The sequence below is a fragment of the Lynx canadensis genome, chromosome D2 (genome assembly GCF_007474595.2).
Source record: "Lynx canadensis isolate LIC74 chromosome D2, mLynCan4.pri.v2, whole genome shotgun sequence".
NCBI classification, from domain to species: Eukaryota; Metazoa; Chordata; class Mammalia; order Carnivora; family Felidae; genus Lynx; species Lynx canadensis.
Genome location: NC_044313.2, coordinates 74708101 through 74731718, shown reverse-complemented (window position 1 = coordinate 74731718; position 23618 = coordinate 74708101). Strand labels below are relative to the sequence as shown.

Here is a 23618-nt window from a genome sequence, read left to right as displayed (position 1 = left end):
GAGACAGAGCACAAGTGGGGAGAGGGGCAGAGAGAGAGAGAGAGAGGGAGACACAGAATCCGAAGCAGGCTCCAGGCTCTGAGCTGTCAGCACAGAGCCCGACGCGGGGCTCGAACTCACAGACCAGGAGATCGTGACCTGAGCCGAAGTTGGATGCTTACCTGGCTGTCACTTAGGCACCCCTCTCTTCTGAATGCATTTACCGATCATCTGCTTCTACACATTAGGAATGGACTATGAATCTGCTGTTGGATTTTCTAAAACAATTTATACTCCATTCTTTTTCTGCAAGGTAGTTACTGTTATCGTAGCAACCATCTACACTTTTACTTTTTATGGAAGGATACTATACATACCTATTTATTTGGAAGTATATTCTAGAAGCTGGCCTTTAGAAAGGACCTACTTGGTGTAAGAGACCATTCTAGGCCTGGGATATGGAGACAAAGGAGCCACATCCCTGCTGCTTCAAGGTTACAACTCAGCAATGCAACAAAGACGTGAGCAAAAATACTGACACCACAAGGAATGAAAAACATGTTAGAGAGGCATAGAGGGGCGCCTGGGTGGCTCAGTCGGTTAAGCGTAAGACTTGGGCTCAGGTCATGATCTCATAGTTTGTGGGTTCGAGCCCCGCGTCGGGCTCTGTGCTGACAGCTCAGAGCCTGGGACCTGCTTCAGATTCTGTGTCTCCCTCTCTCTCTGCCCCTCCCCTGCTCATGCTCTCTCTCTCTCTCTCTCTCAAAAATAAACAAACATTAAAAACATTTTAAAAAAGAAAGGCATAGAGAGAATGCCAGGGGAGCACAAGGGTGGGCAAGAATCCAGGTGATACCTCAGGGAGCAGGAAAAGTTTCACTGAGTTTGAAAGAATGAAATACAGAAGAATGGGAATTTGAATGAATGCCACCCTGCTTTGCTAGGAGGAGAGCAAATCTGTGGCTCTGTGTACATTTGGTTCTTTATTCTCTTCAATGAGGGTTCTGTCCAATTACGAGCAAGACCGGCTACTTCTGGAGTTGAAGTCAGGGTCAAAGACTGGAGAAGCTGCGCCTGGGACTTGGAGGCCGGGCACACTCAGATGTAATTTCATACCCTTGCTACGGTTTCAAAGGTGAAGGGAGGAGGGGTTTTCCCCTTGTGCATGATTACTGTTCAGAAATATCACCAAGCGTTTCACAGGAGGTGATGATTTGCATGCACAAAGGCAATGGGTGTCACAGAGAGGTGGGGGGTTCCTGCCTAGTCTCACCCTCACTCCGGGCGGAGGACACATGCGATGCCAGAGCACAGACTCCTCCGAGGCTGCGAGATGAGGACGTGCATTCACAACCCCTCATTTCAGCCTATAATTTTCCTGCAGTGCATAATTACGTGTGGGCTGAAGAAAGACCACTGGATGTCAAGTGCCAGTGTATGGAAGTTTATGGGGCCTAAATGCCACCGAAATGTTTGAATGAGTGACTCCACTACTTTCTCCTTTAATTTGAAAACAAAAAACAAAAAAAACAAAAACACAAAGTAAGAAGGACAGGGGCACTCAGCTGGCTGAGCTGGTTAAGGGTCTGACTCTTGATCTCAGCTCAGGTCTTGACTGCAGGGTCCTGAGTTCAAGCCCTGCATTGGACTCCACGCCCGGTGGAGTCTATTTTAAAAAAAAAAAAAAAAAAAAGGACCGTTCCCAACTGATAATTTTTCTTTTTTTAATGTTTATTTTTTGAAACAGAGAGAAGAGAGAGCAAGCGCGAGTGAGTGGGGGAGGGGCAGAGAAAGAGGGAGACACAGAATCCGAAGCAGGGTCCAGGCTCTGAGCTGTCTGCACAGAGCCGAATGCAGGCTCCATCCCATGGACTGTGAGATCATGACCTGAGCCGAAGTTGGACACTCAACTGACTGAGCCACCCAGGCACCCCTGACTGATAATTTTTCTTAAAAAAAAAAAAACCATGATTTTTGACTTTCCTATGGAGCAAAACTGATATGTGTTTAGAGAAACCTCACTTCAAATTTTGGATTTGCATCTTTTCCCAGGGTAGTGACATGGGGTATGGTCCTCTCCCGTGATGCTGGGCAGTGGCTCCCGCTCCCCGCTCCTACATGACCACAAAGGTCAACAACCCACACACTGACAACCATACTGCACCCACACAGCCCTTCTGCTTTTCACTTTCAGAGCAGTATTCAATCAATTACATTCTACACTTCATTATCAAACAGGCTTTGTGTTAGATATTCTTGCCCACCTGCAGGCTAATGTAAATGTTCCGAGCACATTTAAGGTCAGCTGGGCTGAGCTATGATGTTCGGTAGGTTAGGTGTAGTGATACATTTTTGACTTAAATATTTTCAGTTTACGATGGATGGGCTTATGAGGCATAACCCCATTATAAGTTGAAGAATACCTTTATTCAAATATCATATATATATTTTTTTAAATTCGTAAGAGATGTGAAGCTCTTTCTCTCCAGCTCTTAGCTCATCTCTCAATCGCTCCTCCCAACCCAGAGGTCACTGGTTACAATCTGGGGCATGTCCTTCCTGATTCCTTAGTCATAGGAACCAAGACTGAGCCACTTTTTTTTAGCCTCAAACCATACTAGTCTACAACATGCTTTATTTAATGATACCTTATGGATATCTTTTCAGGTCAGTGGTCTTTTTTTTTTAATTTTAAAAAAATTTTACATGTTTATTTATTTTGAGAGAGAGAGAGAGAGAGAGACAGAGGGAGAGAAGGAGGGGCAGAGAGAGAGGGAGACAGAGAATCCTAAGCAGGCTCCTTGCTGTCAGCACAGAGCCCAATGTGGGACTCGAACTCATGAACTGTGAGATCATGACCCGAGCTGAAACCAAGAGTCGGACGCTTAACCAACTGAGCCACCCAGGCGCCCCTGGTCTCTTCTCTTTTTAATGGTTTTAATTATACTGTGTCAAAATACCAAAATTTACTCGACCGGTTAATTTTTTTTCTATTTCAAACACACTCTGCCTTAATTTCCGTAGGATCAAGTCCTTGAATAGTGACATTGCCCAATCAATGAGTAACAGATGCCACCAAATAGTGTTCCAAAAGTTGTATCAATCTGCATCTCAACCATGCAAACCATGCTGTACCTCGACACCCACACCAATGGGAAGTCTAAGTGAAATCCTAAGTCACTAGTGAAATTCAAAGGCATTACAGTCAATAAAGCACTGAATGATGATGAGAACAGAAGCCTTTAAGTCAAACGATTAGAGCAGATTAGAGACTGTATAATTTAATGATTAATAAACTTCTCGTGTGCTGTTCTTAGGGAAATAACTACTTAAGTGCTAGAAAGCAGGCATTTTTGCCTTTTGGCTTCTATGTGTCTTACCAGAAATATGTTATCTTGACTTGGCCCGAAAGTAGAAATAAGTAAAAAAAAAAAAAACAAAACATCAAATTAGACTACATCAAATTAGAGTGCAGATTTTCCTTGACTTACAATAGGGTTATATCCTGATAAACTCATCATAAGTTGAAAATATCCTAAATTCAAAATGTGTTCACTACCATGAATGTTCATTACAGAACATCATAGCTCAGCCCAGCCGACTTTTAATGTGCTCAGAACACTTACGTTAGCCTGCAGTGGGCAAGAGCATCTAACACAAAGCCTATTTGATAATAAAGGGCTGAAGATCTCTGTAATTGAGTACTGCACTGAACGTGAAAAGCGAAGAGTGCCTGGCTGGCACAGTCGGTTAAGTCCCCAGCTATTGATTTCGGCTCAGGTCATGATCTCGTGGTTCATGAGTTTGAGCCCCGTTATCGGGCCCCACGCTGACAGCACAGAGCCTGCTTAGGATTCTGTCTCCTCTCTCTCTCTCTCTGCCTCTACCCTGCTCACATGCTCTCTCTCTCTCCCTCCAAATAAATAAACTCAAAAAAAATAAAAAGAAAAAGAAAGTGAAAAACAGAAGGGCTGTGTGGGTGCAGAATGGCTGTCAGTGTGTAGGTTGTTGACCCCTGTGGTCGTGTGGCCACGTGGGAGCGGAGGCTGCGGCCAGCATTAGGAGAGCGATGCGGATCCCCCGCCTGGGAAAAGATCCAACTCCGAAATTCAAAGTGCAGTCTCTATTGAATATGTATCATTTCACCACCACTGTAACATTGAAAAATTATAAGTTGGCCCATCAAAACTTGGGGACTGGCTGTACTTTGATTTTTCTTTTAAAATTTCACTTCTGAGAAGTTTACGAAAGAAAAGATCTGCAGGGACCTCAGAGGATAACTTTAGTGGGCAGCATGAATTTGTAGTGGGGACAGCAGTTTGCATTCCGTTATTTTCTCCAGCATGCAGAAACACAGAGTGCAGGTGGTCCTGGTCTACCCAAGCCCAAGGGCTTGGCCACACAGGGTCCACCAAAAATCAGCAAGAGCCCGTCGAAATGCCAGACAGGTGGAGGGCTGTTGTGCGCTGAGCCTGAGGGCGAGGGAGGGAGCGAGAGAGAAAAGGGTACAAGGCTGGCGGGGGGAGGGACTTCAGAGTCTGAGGTGGAGTGTTTGTTTCCTGTGATGATGTGCTACGAGACAGATGGGACAAGCAGAGAGAGGCAGGTCAGTGGGAGGTCACCACGCCAGATACATAAATTTAGTCTAGAAAAAGTCAGATGATACAACTCGAGGACGTTAAGTTCTATCCTGGGAAACAGAATCAGATCCTTGTGTGTATGGGGCAGAACTGTCTAGGGAATCAAGACAAAGAAGAGATCTGCCCCTCGGAAAGACCCTAATCAAATTCACCTGGTACTACTCCCCTAATTTTAAGTTTCTAGTGGTTTGTGTATCTGCTCCCCCAATGTGGCACCCCAGGCACGTTATAGTACAGGTTAGACAGTCAACAGCAGGGACTGGGTGGGACGGTGGGTAAAGGAAGGAGGGAGGGAGCAGGGAAAGGGGGAGGTGAGGGATACATGGACTTACAGAACAGGTGCTTTCTGGTCCAGCAAAACCCACCCTCGAAATTCCTTCTCCGTCCTCTCAACGCCCAGGCAGCTGTGTATCAAGAACCACCCCCCTCCCCCCTACCCCACAGCCTGTTTCATGAAAGTGCGGTCTAAAATTTTGGATTGGTAGATACTGGCCTCAAAGCCAAAGGGAGTCCCTCTCACCAGAGTTAAAAATAGCAAGTAGAGGCTCTAGGGAAAGTTTTCTAGTTTTCTGTAAGAGCACTGCTTCCTCATTCTCAAAACATCGTCTCAGGGACGAAGTGAGAAACTGCCAAGTACTTCCCGAAGCCAGAACTATCTGCTTGTCCCTCAAAGAACAAAGCAAAGGGCTCACCAATCTATGAGACAGGTCTTGTTGGCGCTTGAAAAGGATCGCCACGTATCACTCAGAGCAGGTAGCAGCCTGCCGGGCTGACTCAGGGAAGATACCATCAACAGCAAGTGCCGCTCGGGTCCGTTCTCTGTTATTATAACGCACGTAATTGCTTCGGGTTCGCAGATAGTCTGGCAGACCGGTTGCTCTGCCAAGGCAGTGAGGGTTTTGCCAACTACCTCCCAATACAATTTGAAGGAAAGAGCGACCTTGCCATTTACCGGTTTTATTCCAGGAGCTCTTACCCAGGCTACTCTGCCAGACGGATATCATTTAGAACTGTTGGAAAAGCCTAAAATCTCCCTAGGCGAGCGGCCCAGCGGCAACTGGTAACTGGCAGCTGTTACTGACTCAGAAATGCTGGGCATCGGGGGTGGGCAAGTGACGCTGGACAAGGTCCCAACTCCACCCCTCAATCGACTGACACCGGTTCCCTCCACTATGAAACAAAAGGAATCGCCAACAACATGATTTTTGTGGTCCCCTTCAGCTCTGAAGATGCCGAGCTGTCAATCTACACGTCTGGGCCCAAACCCACTTTCTAAGTGGTCAGGATTAGGGGGGGCCTGGGTAGCTCGGTCGGTTAAACGTCCGACTCTTGATTCGGCTCAGGTCATGATCTTGCAATTCATGGGACTGAGCCCCAAACTGGGCTCTGTACTGCCAGCTCGGAGCCTGCTTGGGATTCTCTCTCTCCCTGTCTCTATGCCTCTCCCCAGTTAGTGTGCTCTCTCTCAAAATAAATAAACAAACTTAGAAAAAAGAAATCTCTTGGGGTGCCTGGGTGGCTCCGTTGGTTAAGTGCCCGACTTTGGCTCAGATTGTGATCTCGTGGCTTGTGAGTTTGAGCCCTGCGTCGGGCTCTGTGCTGACAGCTCAGAGCCTGGAGCCTGCTTCAGATTCTGTCTCCCTCTCTCTCTGCCTCTCCCCTGCTGGTTCTTACTCTCTCTCAAATATAAATAAACATTAAAAATTAAAAAAAAGAAATCTCTGTACCTTCCTCCCAATTTTGTTGTAAACCTAAAACTGCTTTAATAATAAGGTCTTTAAAAATTAGTAAACTGTGTAAGCTTTCACAATTTTACATGATGTTTTGGTTTAATTGGTTGGAAAGAATGTAATTTCTAGTGTATCGCAAATATTGACATTTTATTTTTAGATATCTATTTTTGAGAGAGAAAGTGTGCCCAAGCGAGGAAGGGGCAGAGTGAGAGGGAGACAGAGGATCTGAAGGGGGCTCTATGCTGAAAGCAGAGAGCCCAACGTGGGGCTCCAACTCACAAGCCATGAGATCATGACCCGAGCCGAAGTCGGATGCTAACAGGAGCTTAGGAAATAAGGCACAAGAATTAGGCGTGAGCTTCTGGGAGCTGGGAAGAAGGTAGGACCCAGAGTTGGAAGAAATGTAAGGCATGGATGGTAGGTGAGGGGTCAAGGTCACAGGGGGGAATCCCACCTAAGATAGAAAACATGTGTTGGAAATAAAAGACTTCTGTCGCTTTGATGAATACACAAGATACAAGATTCATCAGTTTCTTGGGCTGCGACTTTAGCATCGATTGTTAATGAAGATAGTTTTCCGGATTACAAAGGTTCAGGACTTCAGTCTTGGTCATCACGTGGTACTTTGGATAATACTATCATGGCGTAAAAACTGCGTGTGGGCCCCCTGCCCCCCATCTACTCTGGGCAACATCATGTGCAACTCTATTTTTGAGAGGCTTGTTTAACTTCAAAGAAATCACTTGGTTACTGATAGGCTTTCAACAGATAAAAACAGCATCTTCTTTGTATTTGGTGGCATTTGTCACTAGGAACTGACTTGAGGTCTTAGAACTTATTCAGCGGAAGAAGAGACTGGCAGTCTGGCCTGTTAGGTTTAGTCTGCAAATACAGATGCAAATGTAGTGTAAGGAATACACAGCCTTACATGGGGGGCTGGGGGGGTGCGGGGGAAGGATGTTCCCCACAGCAGGGTTTAGGACAGCAAAAAAAACCCTGAAACAGCCTCAAGTCCCATGATAAGGAAACTCTTAAGTGACTCATGGCCAAGAATATAATATAACAGGATGTGAGATAGGATATTTTCCTAGGGTTCTTAAGAGTTTTGACTGGGGCCCCATGCTGAGGACAATGGCATGCATGCATTCCACAGAAAGGGGCCAGGGGAACCCCAAAGGATGAGCTACAAAGTGGACCAAAAGAGGTGGTGTGACAATTACCCCAACCCCACTTTCAGCCTATATAAGAGGAAGAGACTTCTTTGAAGGAACTGGCGGAAGAAGTTTCCCTTCCTCTGCCTTTAAGAGGAAGGGGCACCTCTCTGGCCCACCCACGCCAGATGAGGGGGTCTCAGGATCACCACCTGTGGGGGGTGCTTGACAGAATGGAAAGACCAGCCTCTCGCTCTTTGTGACTGAGGCGCAATACTTCTGCCACTGGGAGGCTCGAACCTGTGTATATGAGGAAGCCACAAGCTGGCCAGGGCTGTCTCTGTCCCTAATGGTGGGACAGTGGGGCAAGCTGCCCATGGCCAAGTGGATGGACGCCATCTTGAAAGCACCCTGCTCAGGTAGGAGGGGTGTGATACATCACAGGGAGAGAAGGGGCTGGGCTTGGCTGTTGGGAGGCAGATGTAAACAGTCAGCTGGGAGTGCTTTGTCCACATCAGGCCATTATATGGTGCTGAGTTCTCATTTGGGGAAGGAGAGGGGAATGACATCCCTCTTTGGGCCTCAAAATTTCAACCAGGCTTGAGCTGGAAATGAGGAGACAAGCTTGGAACAGGATGAGTGATTCAAGTACGGGATGGAGTTCATTTAGATGCAATACTAACCAGGTATTTATCGAACATCTTCCCTCAGTCTCCTGGCACGATTATACCCATTTCATAAAGGAGGAAACAGATTCCCAAAATCAGAGTGCCTACATGGCTCAAATCTTGGCTCTACACTGGGTGTTACATGTAACTGATGGATCGCTGGGTTCTACTCCTGAAACCAATACTACACGGTATGTGAACTAATTTGAATTTAAATAAATGAATTTCAGAAAAATGAAAAACAAATCTTGGCTCTACTACTCAGTAGCTGTGTGACCTTAAATTATTCAACCCTTCTGTGTCGCAGTGTGCATCTGTAAAACGGACGTAGAAATAGTACGTCCCACTGAGTCATTTGGAAGATTGAGTGAGTCTAGATAGCTGAGTGCTTGGAAGAACTCTTGGGCTTAAAAATGTTAATTATAATTATTACTCTTTTGATTACATACCATTAACTTCTTGGAAAGGATGCTTAGGGTACTGCATTACGTGAAAGAAGGAAATCATGACATTGTACGGTGTGATTACAACCAGATACAAAATAATTACACCCATGCAAAAGAAAAAAAAGGAAATAATACTTCCCTCATCTTCTTTTCCTAAGAACGTAACTTTCGCATGGAGGGTACGTGGGAAAGCTCCGGCATTCTGCTTGGAACAGGATGTAAACAATCAGGCTCTGTGTGTTTTCTGCACGGATCAGTGGCCAGCACATACAATATCCCGAATACTAGAGGACATGTATTCACCCACCCATTCCACTTATTAAATGCCTATGGAATAGCAGAGTCCAAATAAATGCTGTAAAATACTCAACGCCAAATCACTCAATACTGTTTTGGGTTGAATTGTGCCCCCCGCCCCGCCTCCAACTCCAAATTCACATGTCAGAGTCCTAACCTCAGAATATTTTGGAGTATTTTGGAAATAAGGTCTTTATGGAGGTAATCAAGTTAAAGAGAGGTCATCAGGGTGGGCCCTCATCTAACAGGACTGGTGTTCTTATAAAAAGGGGACATTTGGAGACAGACGCTCACATAGGGCCATACCCGGGAGCATGTGGGAGCAGCCGGCACACATGGAACGTGAAGAGTTGACGCTGTGGCCTGTCTGGACCCCTCACCCCACGGATGTGGATGCCTGGTTTACCCCAGGCTTTCTCACTCTGCCACACAGAGACGTTCCCGGGACATGAAGAAATACCAGTGACGGGAGCCCACCCTAAAGCAGTCCAGCTGGCATCTCTGGGGTATGGGACCCAGGCACTGGTGCATTATAAAAGTCCTCCCAGCGATTCCTAATGTGCAGCCAGGGTCCAGAATTGTCGGGCTAAGCAGATCGCAGGTGGGCACTAATGTTAGTAAGAAAATTTGTATCTGTTTTCTGCGGGCCACTAACAGGCGCTTTCCATGTTTTTAAAAAAATTTTTTTAATGTTTATTCATTTTTGAGAGAGAGAGAGACAGAGCACAAATGGGGGAGGGGCAGAGAGAGAGGGAGACACAATCTGAAGCGGGCTCCAGGCTCTGAGCTGTCAGCACAGAGCCCGACGCGGGGCTCGAACCCACAAACCACGAGATCATGACCTGAAACTCAACCGACTGAGCCACCCAGGTGCCCCATCACATTTTTACATCTGTCCTTAAGGATTCTCATTACTGTCTTCAGTGCCAGATCCTACAGCAGCCACTTGAGATGCACAGGACCCCTGCCCCTCCCACGTGCACAGTCATGTCAGGCTCGTGCATTATCTAAAAATGGCCAAGAAGGGTAGGGTGGGGGGAGAATACGGCAGATGAAAGGTGACAGGTACATTTGTGACTAATCTCACAACACCTTCCACTGCCGATTTATGTTACCATAAACTAAAATTATTCATCTATCAACGCTGCCATAGAATGGGTGAATCTAACCAGTGGCCAGATGCTATCCCTCCTATCCAGCGGTTTTGTTTGCAGGGGAGGAAGTGGGAGACATCAGAATCACCTACCGGGCTTGTAGGGGCACCTGGGTGGCTCAGTCGGTCAAGCTTAGGGTTCTTGATTTTAGCTCAGGTCATGATCTCACGGTTCCTGAGTTCCAGCCCCGAGTCAGGCTCGTGCCAACATTGCAGAGCCTGCTTGGAATTCTCTCTCTCTTCCTCTCTCTCTGCCCCTCCCCCACGTCTCTTTCTCTCGCTCTCTCAAAATTAAATAAACATTTGAAAGAATTAAAAGTTAAAAAAAAAAAAAAGAATCACCTATGGGGCTTTTAGAATCTACTCCTGGGTTTAGGAAGGTTCTGCCCTCCCTTTTCCTGTTCTGGAAGCTCAGAGCTCCTACAACACTCCCTCCTCTCTACCCAGCCTGCCTCTCTTCTGAAACATGGCCAGTAGGGTGGTCTCACTAATGCCTCTCTACCCCTGTTCCCCCCAGAAAACAGCACTAACCCCGCACAGGAGAGAGTCCTGGAAAACTCTGAGGGGCCAGTCTCAAGATGCATGTGCCTGATTAAACCCCTGAGGTCAATGCCTCAAGCCGTGTTTGTCCCTTGCGTGTCCTGCCAGCTCAGCTCCTCTGTGGGTTTCTGGAGGGAGGAACCTGGCCTTGTGGGTCCCGTGCAAGCCACATTGCCACACCAGGGCCTGTGCGGCCCTGTGTGGGCCCAGGGCCTGTGCTGGTACCTGAGCCAGCACAGCTCTTGATTTCTGGGGACTCTCCCCACCTTCTGCCTTGACTGGTTTTTTTTAGAACATGTTCCAAAGATACGTCATTTGCTCTGGTACCCTTAACACAGCAAGCTTGTGTCTACTTTCCTATTACAAATGGCAACTCCTACCGTGTGGGGCTCCCTCCCCCCTTCTCCTGCTTCATTTCTCTCCAAAGCACTATTGCCAGTAATAACAGACTTCATTGTCCTATTTGTTCCTGGTCAGTCTGACTTATGAATCGCACACCCGTAAAGCATTTATGATGTGCTTGATGACATTTTTAAGAGCTTAAAAAAGATCAACCGGTATCCTTACAAAGAGGGGGCATTTGTGCACAGAGACAGAGGAAACACGAGGTGAAGACACAGGGAAAAGACAGCCATCAACAAGCAAGGACAGAGGCTAGGACGGAGCCTGCCCCCGGCGCCCTCAAAAGGAACGGGCCCTGCCCACACCTTGATCTCAGACTTACGGGCTCCAGAGCTGGGACACCATGCATTTCTGTTACTGAAGCCACCCCCGCTGTGGTACTTTGCAACAGCAGCCCTAGACATCAACACGGATGTTCGGAATGCTACCCTCCCCTCTTCATTCCCCCTTCCACGTCCTGTACCTAAGCCCTTGGGATCGCATTCCCGGGTGAGCCAAAGAACCTTGGTGTTTGCTCCTAGCCATTCCCTGGACCAGCCACCGCTAGGATGACTTGGCTAAAGCTCTGTTCTTATGCCATCACTCTACAGGGAGACTCTTTCAGGAAGCTCCCCTGTCTGGGAGACGGAGACCGTGCTCCCACCCTGGCGCTCCAGGACTTGGCCCGGAGCAGCACTTCCCAGAGAGGAGCTGAGAGGAAACGCTGGATGCAGGGGTAACAGGCATGCTGAGGAGGTGCGGGAAACAAGGCTTTCTCTGTTCAGACAAGTCTGCCTCCCTGTCAAATGAACTCAGCCATCTCCTCTCTCTTTTCCCTTACAGATATGTGCTGAGATTGTCCAAGAATCCAAGGGAGAGTTTCTCAGTTTACCTGCCTATGGAGCCTCTGTTCTGGGAGCATCCATAAACATTCCTACTCAGCTTTCCAGGCCAGAGATTTCAAATGCTAATTCTGAGTGTAGCTCTAAGCAGTCACCATTGTATCCCCACACCTAAGAGAGTAGTGGTATCAAATACTTGAAGGATGGATGGATGGATGGATGGATGGATGGGTGGGTGGGTGGGTGGGTGGATGGATGGATGGATGGATGGGTGGGTGGGTAGGTGGATGGATGGGTGGGTGGGTGGGTGGGTGGATGGATGGGTGGGTGGGTGGGTGGGTGGATGGATGGGTGGGTGGGTGGATGGATGGATGGGTGGGTGGATGGGTGGATGGGTGGGTGGGTGGGTGGGTGGGTGGGTGGATGGATGGGTGGGTGGGTGGGTGGGTGGGTGGGTGGGTGGGTGGATGGATGGATGGATGGGTGGGTGGATGGATGGGTGGATGGATGGATGAGTGGATGGGTGGATGGATGGCTGGCTGGCTGGCTGGCTGGCTGGCTGGATGGATGGATGGATGGCTGGCTAAGTGGGTGGATGGATGTGGCATCATCTAACCTCTTGCAATCCATTTCTTATTTATCAAACACCACCATGCTACTGCCTTGTTCATGATGGCCTGTGGCCTCCCTGCTGTATGGACAGAATAAACCCTTTAACCCCGTAATCTCTTTGCTAGATTTCCTTCCTTCCTGCTCCATTCAAGTGTTGCCATTCAAGACCCAACTCAAATCTGGCATCAGCTATCTCAGCTTCTAGAGTCTTTATGTATAAAAAGAATGTTTGTGGGGCATCTGGTTGACTCAGTCGGTTGAGCTTTGGACTCTTGATTTCAGCTCAGGTCATGATCCCAGGGTGGTAGGATCATGCCCCTCATCGTGTTCTGTGCTGAGCATGGAGCCTGCTTGGGATTCTCTCTCTCCCTCTGCCCCTCTCCCCTGATCAAGCGCACATGCTCTCTCTCTCTCAAAATAAATATTTTTTTAAAAAAATATTCTGTCTCTCTTCCCCTCTGCCCCTCTCCCCCGCTTTCGCTAACTCTCTAAAACAACAACAACAACAAACATTAAAAAGAATGTCTGTATCTTTACCTATCTCGCCTTTTTGGCCTATGAAAGAGCCGAGGTTCTTACTTTTAAAATGTTAACTCATCTATCCGTGCCTCTATTTATCGAACACCTGTGTGCCTATACCTTATCTTCCCTACCAGATAACACATTCCTTGAGGGAAATCAATGTGTTGCATGTTCCCCACAGAACATTTTCAACCGTATTATCAATAAGTATTTGCTAAGAACGTTAATCCTCTCTACCTTCCACAGGGAAAACAAATCCCACTAATTATTACACTTCTCCTCCTCCTGGTTTTAATCTCTCTGCTCCTCGATAATACCTTATCCTTTAAAATCTGAGGTTTCCCATCTTGAGAAAAAAGAAGCCTTTTTTCCCCATATTTTCTAACACTCTCCAACAAGAATTTACTATTTTTACTTGCCACCTTAAGGAATTTGACAGGACTGCATGAACTTTCTTGTCACCTGCTCACTCTTTAAGACTGGCAATCACGTTTTTGTCCCGATGACCGGTTTCTGCTTCTGAGCTCTTTTCTTCCGCTGGCCTCTAAAGTGAGGTGTTCCACAACTTCCACCCTTGGCTCCTCTCTTTGCTTTTCTACAAGGACTCTCTCCTCGGCAGTCTCGTCCGCTCCTGAGGCTTCAACTGTAATGTCCTGATGCACGAGTCCTAAATCAGTACCTAGTGCTGCGTTTTCTAGCACTTACCAGGCATTGCCACAAATCTCACATACCCCTCACTCTACAAACGTTTATCTCCTTTTTCCCCAACCCACAAGCGGAACTTAATCCCAGCAACACATGAATCTTAACTTCTATCCGAATTCTCTATTTACATTCTTGGTAGAAACATCTCCCAGTCACAGGCTTAAAATTTACCCCCATCTTCTCTCCAGTCCCCCTGGGGTCCCGTATGGTCATATGGCCACGACTTACAACCCCCAGTAATTTCTATCAACCTGTGTCTGGCATTCAAGGCTCTGGGGCCCTGGCTCCAACATAACCCTCAGTCTTATCACCTAGGATCTCCTAATACTTCAGCTCCAGACAAAGTGTTCGTCAGGGGCTCTTTTGTCAGAGCACTGACATATACCATTCCTCATAGCAGGGGGAGGCCCTTGCCCTGCCCTCAGGGGGCACACATCCTAGACACACATCCTAGAATCTACTTCTGTGTTAGAGATGGTCATACCATGGACCCATTCAAACTGATGGCAAAGCCATGTAGCAAACTGGATAAAATGTTTGTGAAATGGGGGCGCCTGGGTGGTTCAGTTGGTTGAGTGTCCAACTTCGGCTCAGGTCATGATCTCACGGTTCGTGAGTTCGAGCCCCGCATCAGGCAGACAGTGTGGAGCCTGCTTGGCATTCTCTCTCCCTCCCCGCCACCCCTCTCTCTCAAAATAAATGAATAAACTTAAAAAATGTTTGTGAGATACATTACATAAGAAAAGCAAATCTCACTGACAGTTTTGACAATTATTCATATAAAAAAATGTACAAGGGAATACATCCAAATGTCAAACAATGGTTATATCAGAGCAGTGGAATTGTGAATGAGTTTTTTCATTTTTCTACATTCTAAATTTTACTTAGTGTGGTTTTTAAAATACATTTTTATTTTAGAATAGTTTTGGAATTACATATAACTTGAGAAGATGGTAAAGACAGGCCCTATATGCCCTATATTCAATTTCCTTTATTATTAACATTGCATGTTAGCATGATACTTTCATCACAGCTAAATAAACGAGTACTTTCACATGGTTTCTAAAACTTAAAGAAAAAAGAAAGAAAAAGAAAGAAAGAAAGAAAGAAATAGGAAGAAAGAAAGAAAGAAAAATAAACTCTTTAGTTTGGTAAAACCAAATAACATAGAGGAAAATGTCATTCTTTCCATAACCTCGAACTCCAAGTTAGCATCCTGATATTTATTATTTTTATTATTACTTCAGGCTCCTCTTGGCATGGATATCGTTGGTTATAAACTGGAACAAATTTTGCTTTAACTATCATTTGCTATATGTTTGTGCAGGTAGTTAAAGTAGTTGAAACTTTATTGTTTCATAAAGGTTCTGGGGAATGTTTTCTTGAACATAAAGTTCCATGGATATTAAAAAAAATTTTTTTTACATTTATTTATTTTTTGAGAGAGAGAGACAGAAAGAACGTGAGCAGAGGAGGGGCAGAGAGAGGGAGACACAGAATGGGAAGCAGGCTCCAGGCTCTAAGCTGTCAGCAAAGAGCCCAACACGGGGCTCGAACTCACGAGCCTTTGAGCCATGAGATCATGACCTGAGCCGAAGTCAGCCGCTCAACTGACTGAGCCACCCATGTGCCCCTCGTTCCATGGAAAATTTTAACCCCTGCGAAGCATCCCCACACCCAGAATCTAATGTTGTGTGCACGCTGCTTCTCCAGCAAGTCCGTAAGCCCTGCTGTGGTCTTCCCTTGTCCGTTCCCCTCCCACTTTTTCTTACACCCAAGAACACCCAGTCCAGATCTGGGCTCCAAGTGTGTGCTCAGCAAATGCAACTTTTGATAAACTGAAGTAGTAGGACGGGATCTAGTAGATAGGGTATTGATTTTAAGTTCCTAAAATAAAGGATTCTTTATTACGAAACTTTGTCTGAGATGTCAGAGTTTGATCTTGCGTACCAGGACACTACAGCGTTTTCCCTCTGCATCATTCAAAGGAGGCACTCTTGCTAGAGTGAGTTTTAGTCTTAAAATGATAAAAATCACGAACATATCAAGTGTTAAATATTCTAAAGAGCACATTTTCAGCTTGTCTTTAACGTCTGAGCTCTAGAGGGGTACCTGGATGGCTCAGTCGGTTGAGCGTCCCACTACGGCTCAGGTCATGATCTTGCAGTCTGTGAGTTCGAGCCCCGCGTCGGGCTCTGTGCTGACAGCTCAGAGCCTGGAGCCTGCTTCGGATTCTGTGTCTCCCTCTCTCTCTGCCCCTCCCCCGCTCATGCTCTGTCTCTCTCTGTCTCTCTCAAAAAATGAATAAACATTAAAAAAAATTTAAAGTCTGAGCTCTAGAAAATGGACTGTGGGGGTTTTTGTTTGTTTTTTTTTAAATGTTTCTCCCCTAGTGAGTTTCCTTTGTTCTGTCTGCCAAGTTGGTTTCAAAGAATCCTTCTGGATATCTAGCAGTTAGAACAAATCCTATAGATTACGCAAAGAAATAACTAACTGAAGCAGCAAGGTAGTGTCCTACTTTTCACAGGAATAGAAGACATTCTCTTTTAAAACGGAACTGAAAAAAAAAACCTCAAATAGGTTTCTTCCCGTTTTATTTGTTGATAAATCTATTTTTCATCTTTTTTAAAATTTTTTTAATTTTTATTTTTTCATCTTTTAGTATTGTCTTTACTTCAAACAGCCAGATCTATGACACTAAAATTAAAAAAAAAAAATTATTGAACAGCGTCCTAAGGTATATTCGGTACCTAATCTTAACTGGTTTTGGAAAATCCCTAAAATCAAGCTAAACAAACAACATTCTTGTATCTTCATGGGAGTCTGTATCATGTTACAAAACGTGTGAGGAGCAAAACTTTGCCAAACAAATTAAGGAGTGCAAGAAAAGAAAATTTCATAGTTTGGGTTTACTAAAGTTGTTTAAAGGCAGTCAGTGCCAAAATCAATCCTTAGATTATAATTCCAAGGAAACTGCTGAGGATTAATTAAAAAGAAAGTGAGGGGCGCCTGGGTGGCTCAGTCGGTTAAGTGTCCGACTTCAGCTTAGGTCGTGATCTCACAGTTCATCAGTTCGAGTCTGGCATAGGCCTCTGTGCTGACAGCTCAGAGCCTGGAGCCTGCTTTGATTTTGTGTCTCCCTCTCTCTCTGCCCCTCCCCTGCTCACACTCTGTCTCTTTCCCTCCTTCAAAAATAAACATTTAAAAATTACAAAAAAATAAATAAGTATATGATATTCACAGTGGGTGACTGAAAAGCCCCAAACCAGAGTTAAAAGCAGCATCACTGACAACTTTCAAGAGAGATGTATACAATTAAAATTGACTGTTTTATCAACTACTGTGTAACTTTGCTTTATTGCAAAAGTGATTTGACTCTCCAGGAGTATCACTATTAATAAGTTATGACAGACTGATGTTTGACAAGCAAGCCTAAACAACACCTCCAATTTGTCTTGCTAAAAATTAACTTGGTGTTATGGAACGGGCAGGACCGAACCAGTCCATCGTGAGGCAAGACAGGCTTTTTGAGACATTTGACACTCTAAATATAGTTCAGCAGATGTGAAGCATTATGCAATTTGGCTAATAAGCTCCGAGCGAGTGGAAAGAAATGGACTGGACAGTACCAGAAGTGACTGAAACACACGGTGACCCAAGGAAGCTTCTGGAAGGAGGTACCTCAAAAGGTGAACAATGGAATGACAGGCAATTCTCAATTTTGGGGGTACATTTTTGTCCTATCTGGAGTCTAAAAGAACATTCTTTTACAATCAGAAAACAACACATGGATTTGCTTTTTGGAAAAAGACAATAAAAATGATGTGAAGTTTGACTTCTCATATCTGAGAAAAGTTTTATAAAAGCATTACAAAAATGGCATAGGACTATCCAGTTTTGTTGCGGCTTAATAAACATTGATGGTCTGTGTTTAGCATATAGATACATATTCATTTCAAAGGACGGATTAAAGGTACCATAGTTACTGAAAGCAACAGACGTTTTGTCAATATCCCATACAACTGGGATGCTTCAAGATCATTTCCAGACTTATTTTATTACCTAGAAATCCTCTTCCTTATTTTCAAAGCTCTGGGAGAGAATCTCTAAGACCTTCCAGTTGGATTAGCAGGTACCTACGGGTGAAAATAGAACCAAAATGATTCTTACCTCATGTGGCGCATCAGAATTTGTTGGGCCGTTCAAAGTAATTGGATCACATTCCTCAGCTGGGGGGGAAAAGAGACAAAGCTTGATAAAGAAAGGGCACGCTCTGCCGTGTGAGGCCTGCGATTGGGACTCAGTGCTATGTGCTGCTTTGACATCTGGTAAAATCGGGAGGACCTCGGTTCTCCTGCCCTCTCTGCTTCTAGGCATAAGGCCCCAGGCTCCCCGCCGTTGCCTGCGAGGGAACCAGGTGAGGGCACCAGGCACGGTTCCCACTTACCCGAGTACTGAGTTTCAGTTCCCCGCCAGCCCACTGAATTACTCAGACGAGCCGTCCCTGGCGAACCAGGGACGCTACCTCCTCTTGCTACTACTACCCTTACCACCTACAGCTGCTGGTGGCTGGTGCCCTCTGTTCCCGTGGGCAGCCTCGTGGGATGTGACCCTGCGGGGCTTGAGGTGTCCCCCTCTCCCAGGCTGTGAGCACAAGTGACTCACGTCAACCTCATGTGTCCAGTGTCAGGCGTGTAACCCCTGGGCAGGATCCCTCCCGCACTGCTGGGGTGAATAGGAGGGGATCAAAGCGGCTGGCCTCGTGAATTGCATGGCCCAACCGCCATGGAAGACACTTTGTCAGATGTAACTAACTTCCCCGCCACAGTTGAGGCTGCCTGGGGCTGGCCGACTTGCACTCTGGCCTATGCAGCACTGTGTGTCGTCTTTGTTCAGTGTTTGTCCTCTCCTCCCACCTAAAATGTCCCCGTCCCCAAGGTGAAAACTGTTATTGACTATGCCCCAGCGTGATGTGCTGTTGGGTTCGACTGATGTCTGGTGGGTCAGCTCTGAGCATCCCATCCATAAGCCAGTGCGCCTGGGCCCCGCGCAGCCGCTTACAGGAGCCAAAGGACCGATCCTGCAGTCATGGGCCCGCTGGTCCATACCAGACCCATAAGCAATACGACCTTCCTGGAGGTGGACCCACCCAACCCCAAGCAGATTGACTGGCATTCCCTGGAGGAAGAGATGGCTCCCTACGAGGTGGGCCGTCAGCCTCCCAAGCCTCTCCCCGTCAACACTCAGAAAGTCTGCACCATGAACGATCGGAGACAGAAAGTGAGTGCTGACCCTCTATACAGGTAGAAGTAGAAATACTCCCAGGGAATCTGGGAGAAAGCCCCAAAAAACAAAGAAAAGGCAGGGCCATAGCAGAGCTCAGTTCCAGCCCATTGCCTGCTGGGCTGCTCGGCCACCTCTGCCTGGCTGCAAGGAACATCCTGATCCTCGGAGTTATCGGGGAAACCCGTGGTACCCCCGGGGCACGGCACGGGGTTAGTTCGACCCTGACGCAAGCCCGGGGTCCTGAAACATATGAAAGCAACCGCTGCCCAGGGAAGGCCCCAACCCCGTGGTACTGATTTGAGGCTCTGTGGAGGCGGAAATGCAGAAATACGAGCGGGGTGGAGGATTCCCCCACCTACCTGCACCCAGAGTTTATCCAGTGACGCAAAAAGAAAAGGGGACGGGAAATGAAAGAAAGAAACTGGACAGAAAATGGAAAGAAACTGGACACCGGGGAGGAGATGAAAGGAAAAAAAGGACTGCAAGCAGAGGTCCACAGTTTGACCCAATGGGAAATCCAACATTTACTGAAATAATTTACATAGCCAACCAGTAAACGAGTGCTGGATACCCCTGTGCCTGACAACGTCGGTTCTGAATCAGCTTTAATACCTGCTGAAATGCACCAACCGGCAAACCCTCAGGGACTTAATCAGTCCCGGGGCTCCAATTACAGTTACACCTGGAGATGCCACTAAATGTAAACACGAGGTCCCCACGTAACCCTAGAGAGTTCTGGAACGTGAAACAGGAGACAAATAGGCATGACTCATCCTAACCAAAAGAACTATTGTTTTGCCTCATTTTCCCATGGTCACAGCACCCATTGCCTTAGATTATCCCATGTGGGCATGGTGGCTCTGACTCAACAAATTACTATTAAATTAAATCTTTACAGTTAGAAGTTGATTTGAACGAAATGGGACCCTACAGACCTCTCAGTGCAAGCACCTAATATGGCCCAATGTAAATTAAACAGGACCTTCAAAGATCAAAACTTACTATGTAAGACCTGATTTGAGTGAAGGGTGGATTAACTGCTGCCTCTCCAATTAACAGCTGAATTTGGCCTGTTCTTAAACCCGAAAGGCAATGAACAGTGTCTCACAGGACATTACTGCGGCCTTAATGTGGTGGCCCCATCCATTAAGGCACCAGACCCAATGCCCAGTATTTTTTAAATTACTGACTCCATCCCATCAGCCACTAATAAATATGTGGCTATTACCAATTGGGCTAATATGTTCTGCTCAGTGTCTATTTGAGCAACCTCTCAGGTGCCATGTGCCTTCATCGCCAAAGGCAGTCGTACATGGTGACCGGGCTCCGTGTGGGGGACCTAACAGCGTTGCCCTAGCACACGGTCTTTGCAGGCAAGATCTTAACTGCACCCAACCTTCTCCAGGATCGTGGGTATGCCAACATGGATGACATCCTCCTCCAAGGATATCCATTTGACATTCATCCAAGCCATACAACACCCATAAAAGAGCTCACAGAAAGGGAACAGGACACTGACCCCCACACAGCGTGCGGCCCTACCACCTTGGTTAAATTCCTGAGAATCTGTTGGTAAGTTAAGGGCTGCTCCATCTCTGACATGGTCAATAAAGAGTTAAAAAAACAGGGGCGCCTGGGTGGCTCAGTCTGTTGAGCGTCTGACTTCAGCTCATGTCATGATCTCACGGTTCATGAGCTCGAGCCCTATGTCCGGCTCTGTGCAGACAGCTCAGAGCCTGGAGCTGCTACAGACTCTGTGTCTCCCTCTCTCTCTGCTCCTACCTCATTCATGCTCTGTCTCTGTCTCTCAAAAATAAATAAATGCTAAAGAAAAACTTTTTTAAGTGTTATGAAAAAAAAAAAAAACATTAAGGGACACCTGGGTGGCTCAGCTGGTTGAACCTCTGACTCTTGATTTTGGCTCAGGTCATGGTCCCAGGGTCACAGGATCTAGCCCTTCGTCAGGATCTGTGCTGAGTGTGGAGCCTGCTTGGGACACTCATTCTTTCCCTCTCACCACCCCGCCCATCCCCTGCTCGTTCTCTCTCTCTCTCTGAAATAAAATAAAAAATAAAAAACAAAGAGTTATGGACCCTCTCAGTACTTACTACAAATTAATACAAGTCCAACATCTTCTAGTTTGGGGGGAGTTCTGGAGGCAATGTATTCCTCATTTCCATAGTTTATTTGTTCTCACTGACACACTTACTTGTAAAGTGCTTCACTGTAAATCTGGCTCCCTCTAACAAAAGCCTACAACACGCATTCTCTGAGACCCCTTCACCATAAGGGTTTAAACAACCTCCTCATATTCTTCCTGAAGTCTCTGGACCACCCATGACCGCCATATGCTGTCTACGTGCTTCTGATGCATGAAACTGCCCTGCTAGACCCTTCTCTCCATACACCACTAGGGCAGCGACTGCTGGCTGCACACTGGGCTCTTCTGGAAACAGAGGCTCTCGCTGACCCTGCACCTGTGAGCCTTCATACCCTGCTGCCTATTATGCCTTGAGTCACAGAAGCAGCTCCGTACAAGCTCGACATGGCTACTGAGACTTTACTGCTACTGAGTGGAGACAAATGTGGGCCTTCTGGCATGTTCCACCTATAGGAGGGCATGGTCTCCACTATCCTCAGGCTCTTGCCAGATGCCATGGTGCTGGAAGAAGTCACCCTTCTGACATTCCTGGTTACCTGGGGAGCCCCTTCAGATCAACTGAGCGAACAACAGTGGGAATTTGTAGATTTTACAGGTGATATCACCACCATCATACATGATGGAGTTCATGGATAGTTATGCTTTCTAGCCCTCAGTCAATACGTCCCTGATAAAAGACTGACAAACTTCAGGTGGTCATCTTAGTGCTGGATGTCCTGGCCAACAAGTGGCCCCATCGGCACTTTTTTTTTAAAATACAAACTCTTGGACCACTGCCCAAGACTTGCCCACTCTGGGACAGAAGTCTGGGAATCTCTTGCCTCACCTATGAAGAGAATGTAAATCAAGGTAACAGATATCTCTGCACATAGTAAGGCCACAATGTAAGGCCTCACTAGAATATTCTCTATCCCCTTTGGAGTTCCAGACGTTACTGCTAGTGACCAAGACATTCATTTCACTTCTCAGAACACAATGCCCGGCTCTAAAAGAAGCCACTCAACCGAATTTCCATCTACTCTCTAGGCAACAGGTTAAATCGAAAGGGAGGATGAGCCCCTCACAGAATTCCTATTTTATAGAACAAATAGAGCTCTTGCCTTGGGTCACTATTGCCACAGGCATTGGTTATCTAAAAAAAAATTTTTTTTTAAATATTCATTTATTTTTGAGAGAGAGACAGAGACCAAGTGGGGAAGGGACAGAGAAGGAGGGAGACACAGAATCCGAAGCAGCTCCAGGCTCCGAGCTGTCAGCACAGAGCCTGACACGGAGCTTGAACCCACGAATCGCGAGATCGTGACCTGAGCCGAAGTCGGACGCTTAACCGACTGTGCCACCCAGGCGCCCCGGCATTGGTTATCTAAATTCATGCCCTCACTATACCAGTGCCATACCACATGGCCCACCCTCTCCTGGTCTAGTGTCTGGTGTGCTTTTTAGGGAGGCCCTTCCCTACCCTTAGATCTAAGTCCCAATCATCACTAAGATTTAAATTGAAGTCAAGGTTATCATGGAGTCAATTGTGGTATAAGATCCAAGACGAAGGCTCAATACTAGCACTGCCTTGACATCTGGTAAAAATCAGGAGGGCCTCGAATGGCCGAGGTGCAAAGCTTTCCGCACGCTGCCCCGTGATCGGCCCCTGAGCCGAGCACCAGGCACGGTTCCTACTTACCCCCGAGTACGGAGTTTCAGTTCCCCGCCAGCCCGCTGAATTACTCAGATGAGCCGATCACATCCTCCCTGGGGAACCAGGGACGCTACCTCCTCTCGCTACTACCACCCTTACCACCTACAGCCCCCCGTGGCTCACTCTGTTCCCAAGGGCAGCCCCGTGGGATGTGACCCTGCGTGGCTTGCGGTGTCCCCCTCCCGCAAGCTGTAAGTACAAGTGACTCATGTCAATCTCATCTGTCCGGTGTCAGGCAGGCGTGGCCATCCCCATAACCCTAGGGCAGGATGCCCCCCCTTCCCCAGGGGGTGAGTAGGAGGCACTCCGGACACATTTCCCTCTGCTTCACATCACAACAAATTCCTCTGTGCTCATTGATCTGTCTGACATTTTACCAAGCCTTTCAGATTAGCAGAGTGGGATTTTACTTGTCTTGATAGGTCACCCTCCTAAAAGCCAAAGCTATGGCAGCTCTCTTGTCTAAGTGGCCACGGCCAGCGCACGTCAAAGGCACCTGACATGCGTGTGAAGCGTGTTAACACCTTTCAAAGAATTCACTTTGGAAAGGAACCTCCATGCTTAGGGTTGTCTGACACAGGTGTTGGCTTCACAGCTCCCCGAGGGTGGTGATGATGGCACAGGTGTGTGACAAACTGATTCCGGTCCATCGGATTTTAATCTGTGCGGAATTCCTTCCTGCACGCTAAACTTGAAAGTTGACAGAAATACAGAACGTTATGAAGGAAAGGTTTATGTCGATTTTGAGAGGTGTAAAGCTTTAAGTAAAGAATCAGTTATCAGGGTCCAACAGCTAAGACTGAATGAGG

At 46.7% G+C, this 23618-nt stretch overlaps 1 protein-coding gene across 7 annotated transcripts in view; it reads right to left on the bottom strand.

Annotated features, from left to right (window-relative positions):
• EDARADD (EDAR associated death domain) overlaps nt 1–23618 on the bottom strand; it is a 102782-nt gene that overhangs the window by 32331 nt on the left and 46833 nt on the right. For all 7 annotated transcript variants that reach the window (XM_030334936.2, XM_030334934.1, XM_030334932.1 and 4 more), the window contains one exon: nt 17840–17898. In XM_030334936.2, coding sequence (XP_030190796.1) covers nt 17840–17898 — 59 coding nt within the window. The remainder of the gene's footprint in view (nt 1–17839; nt 17899–23618) is intronic.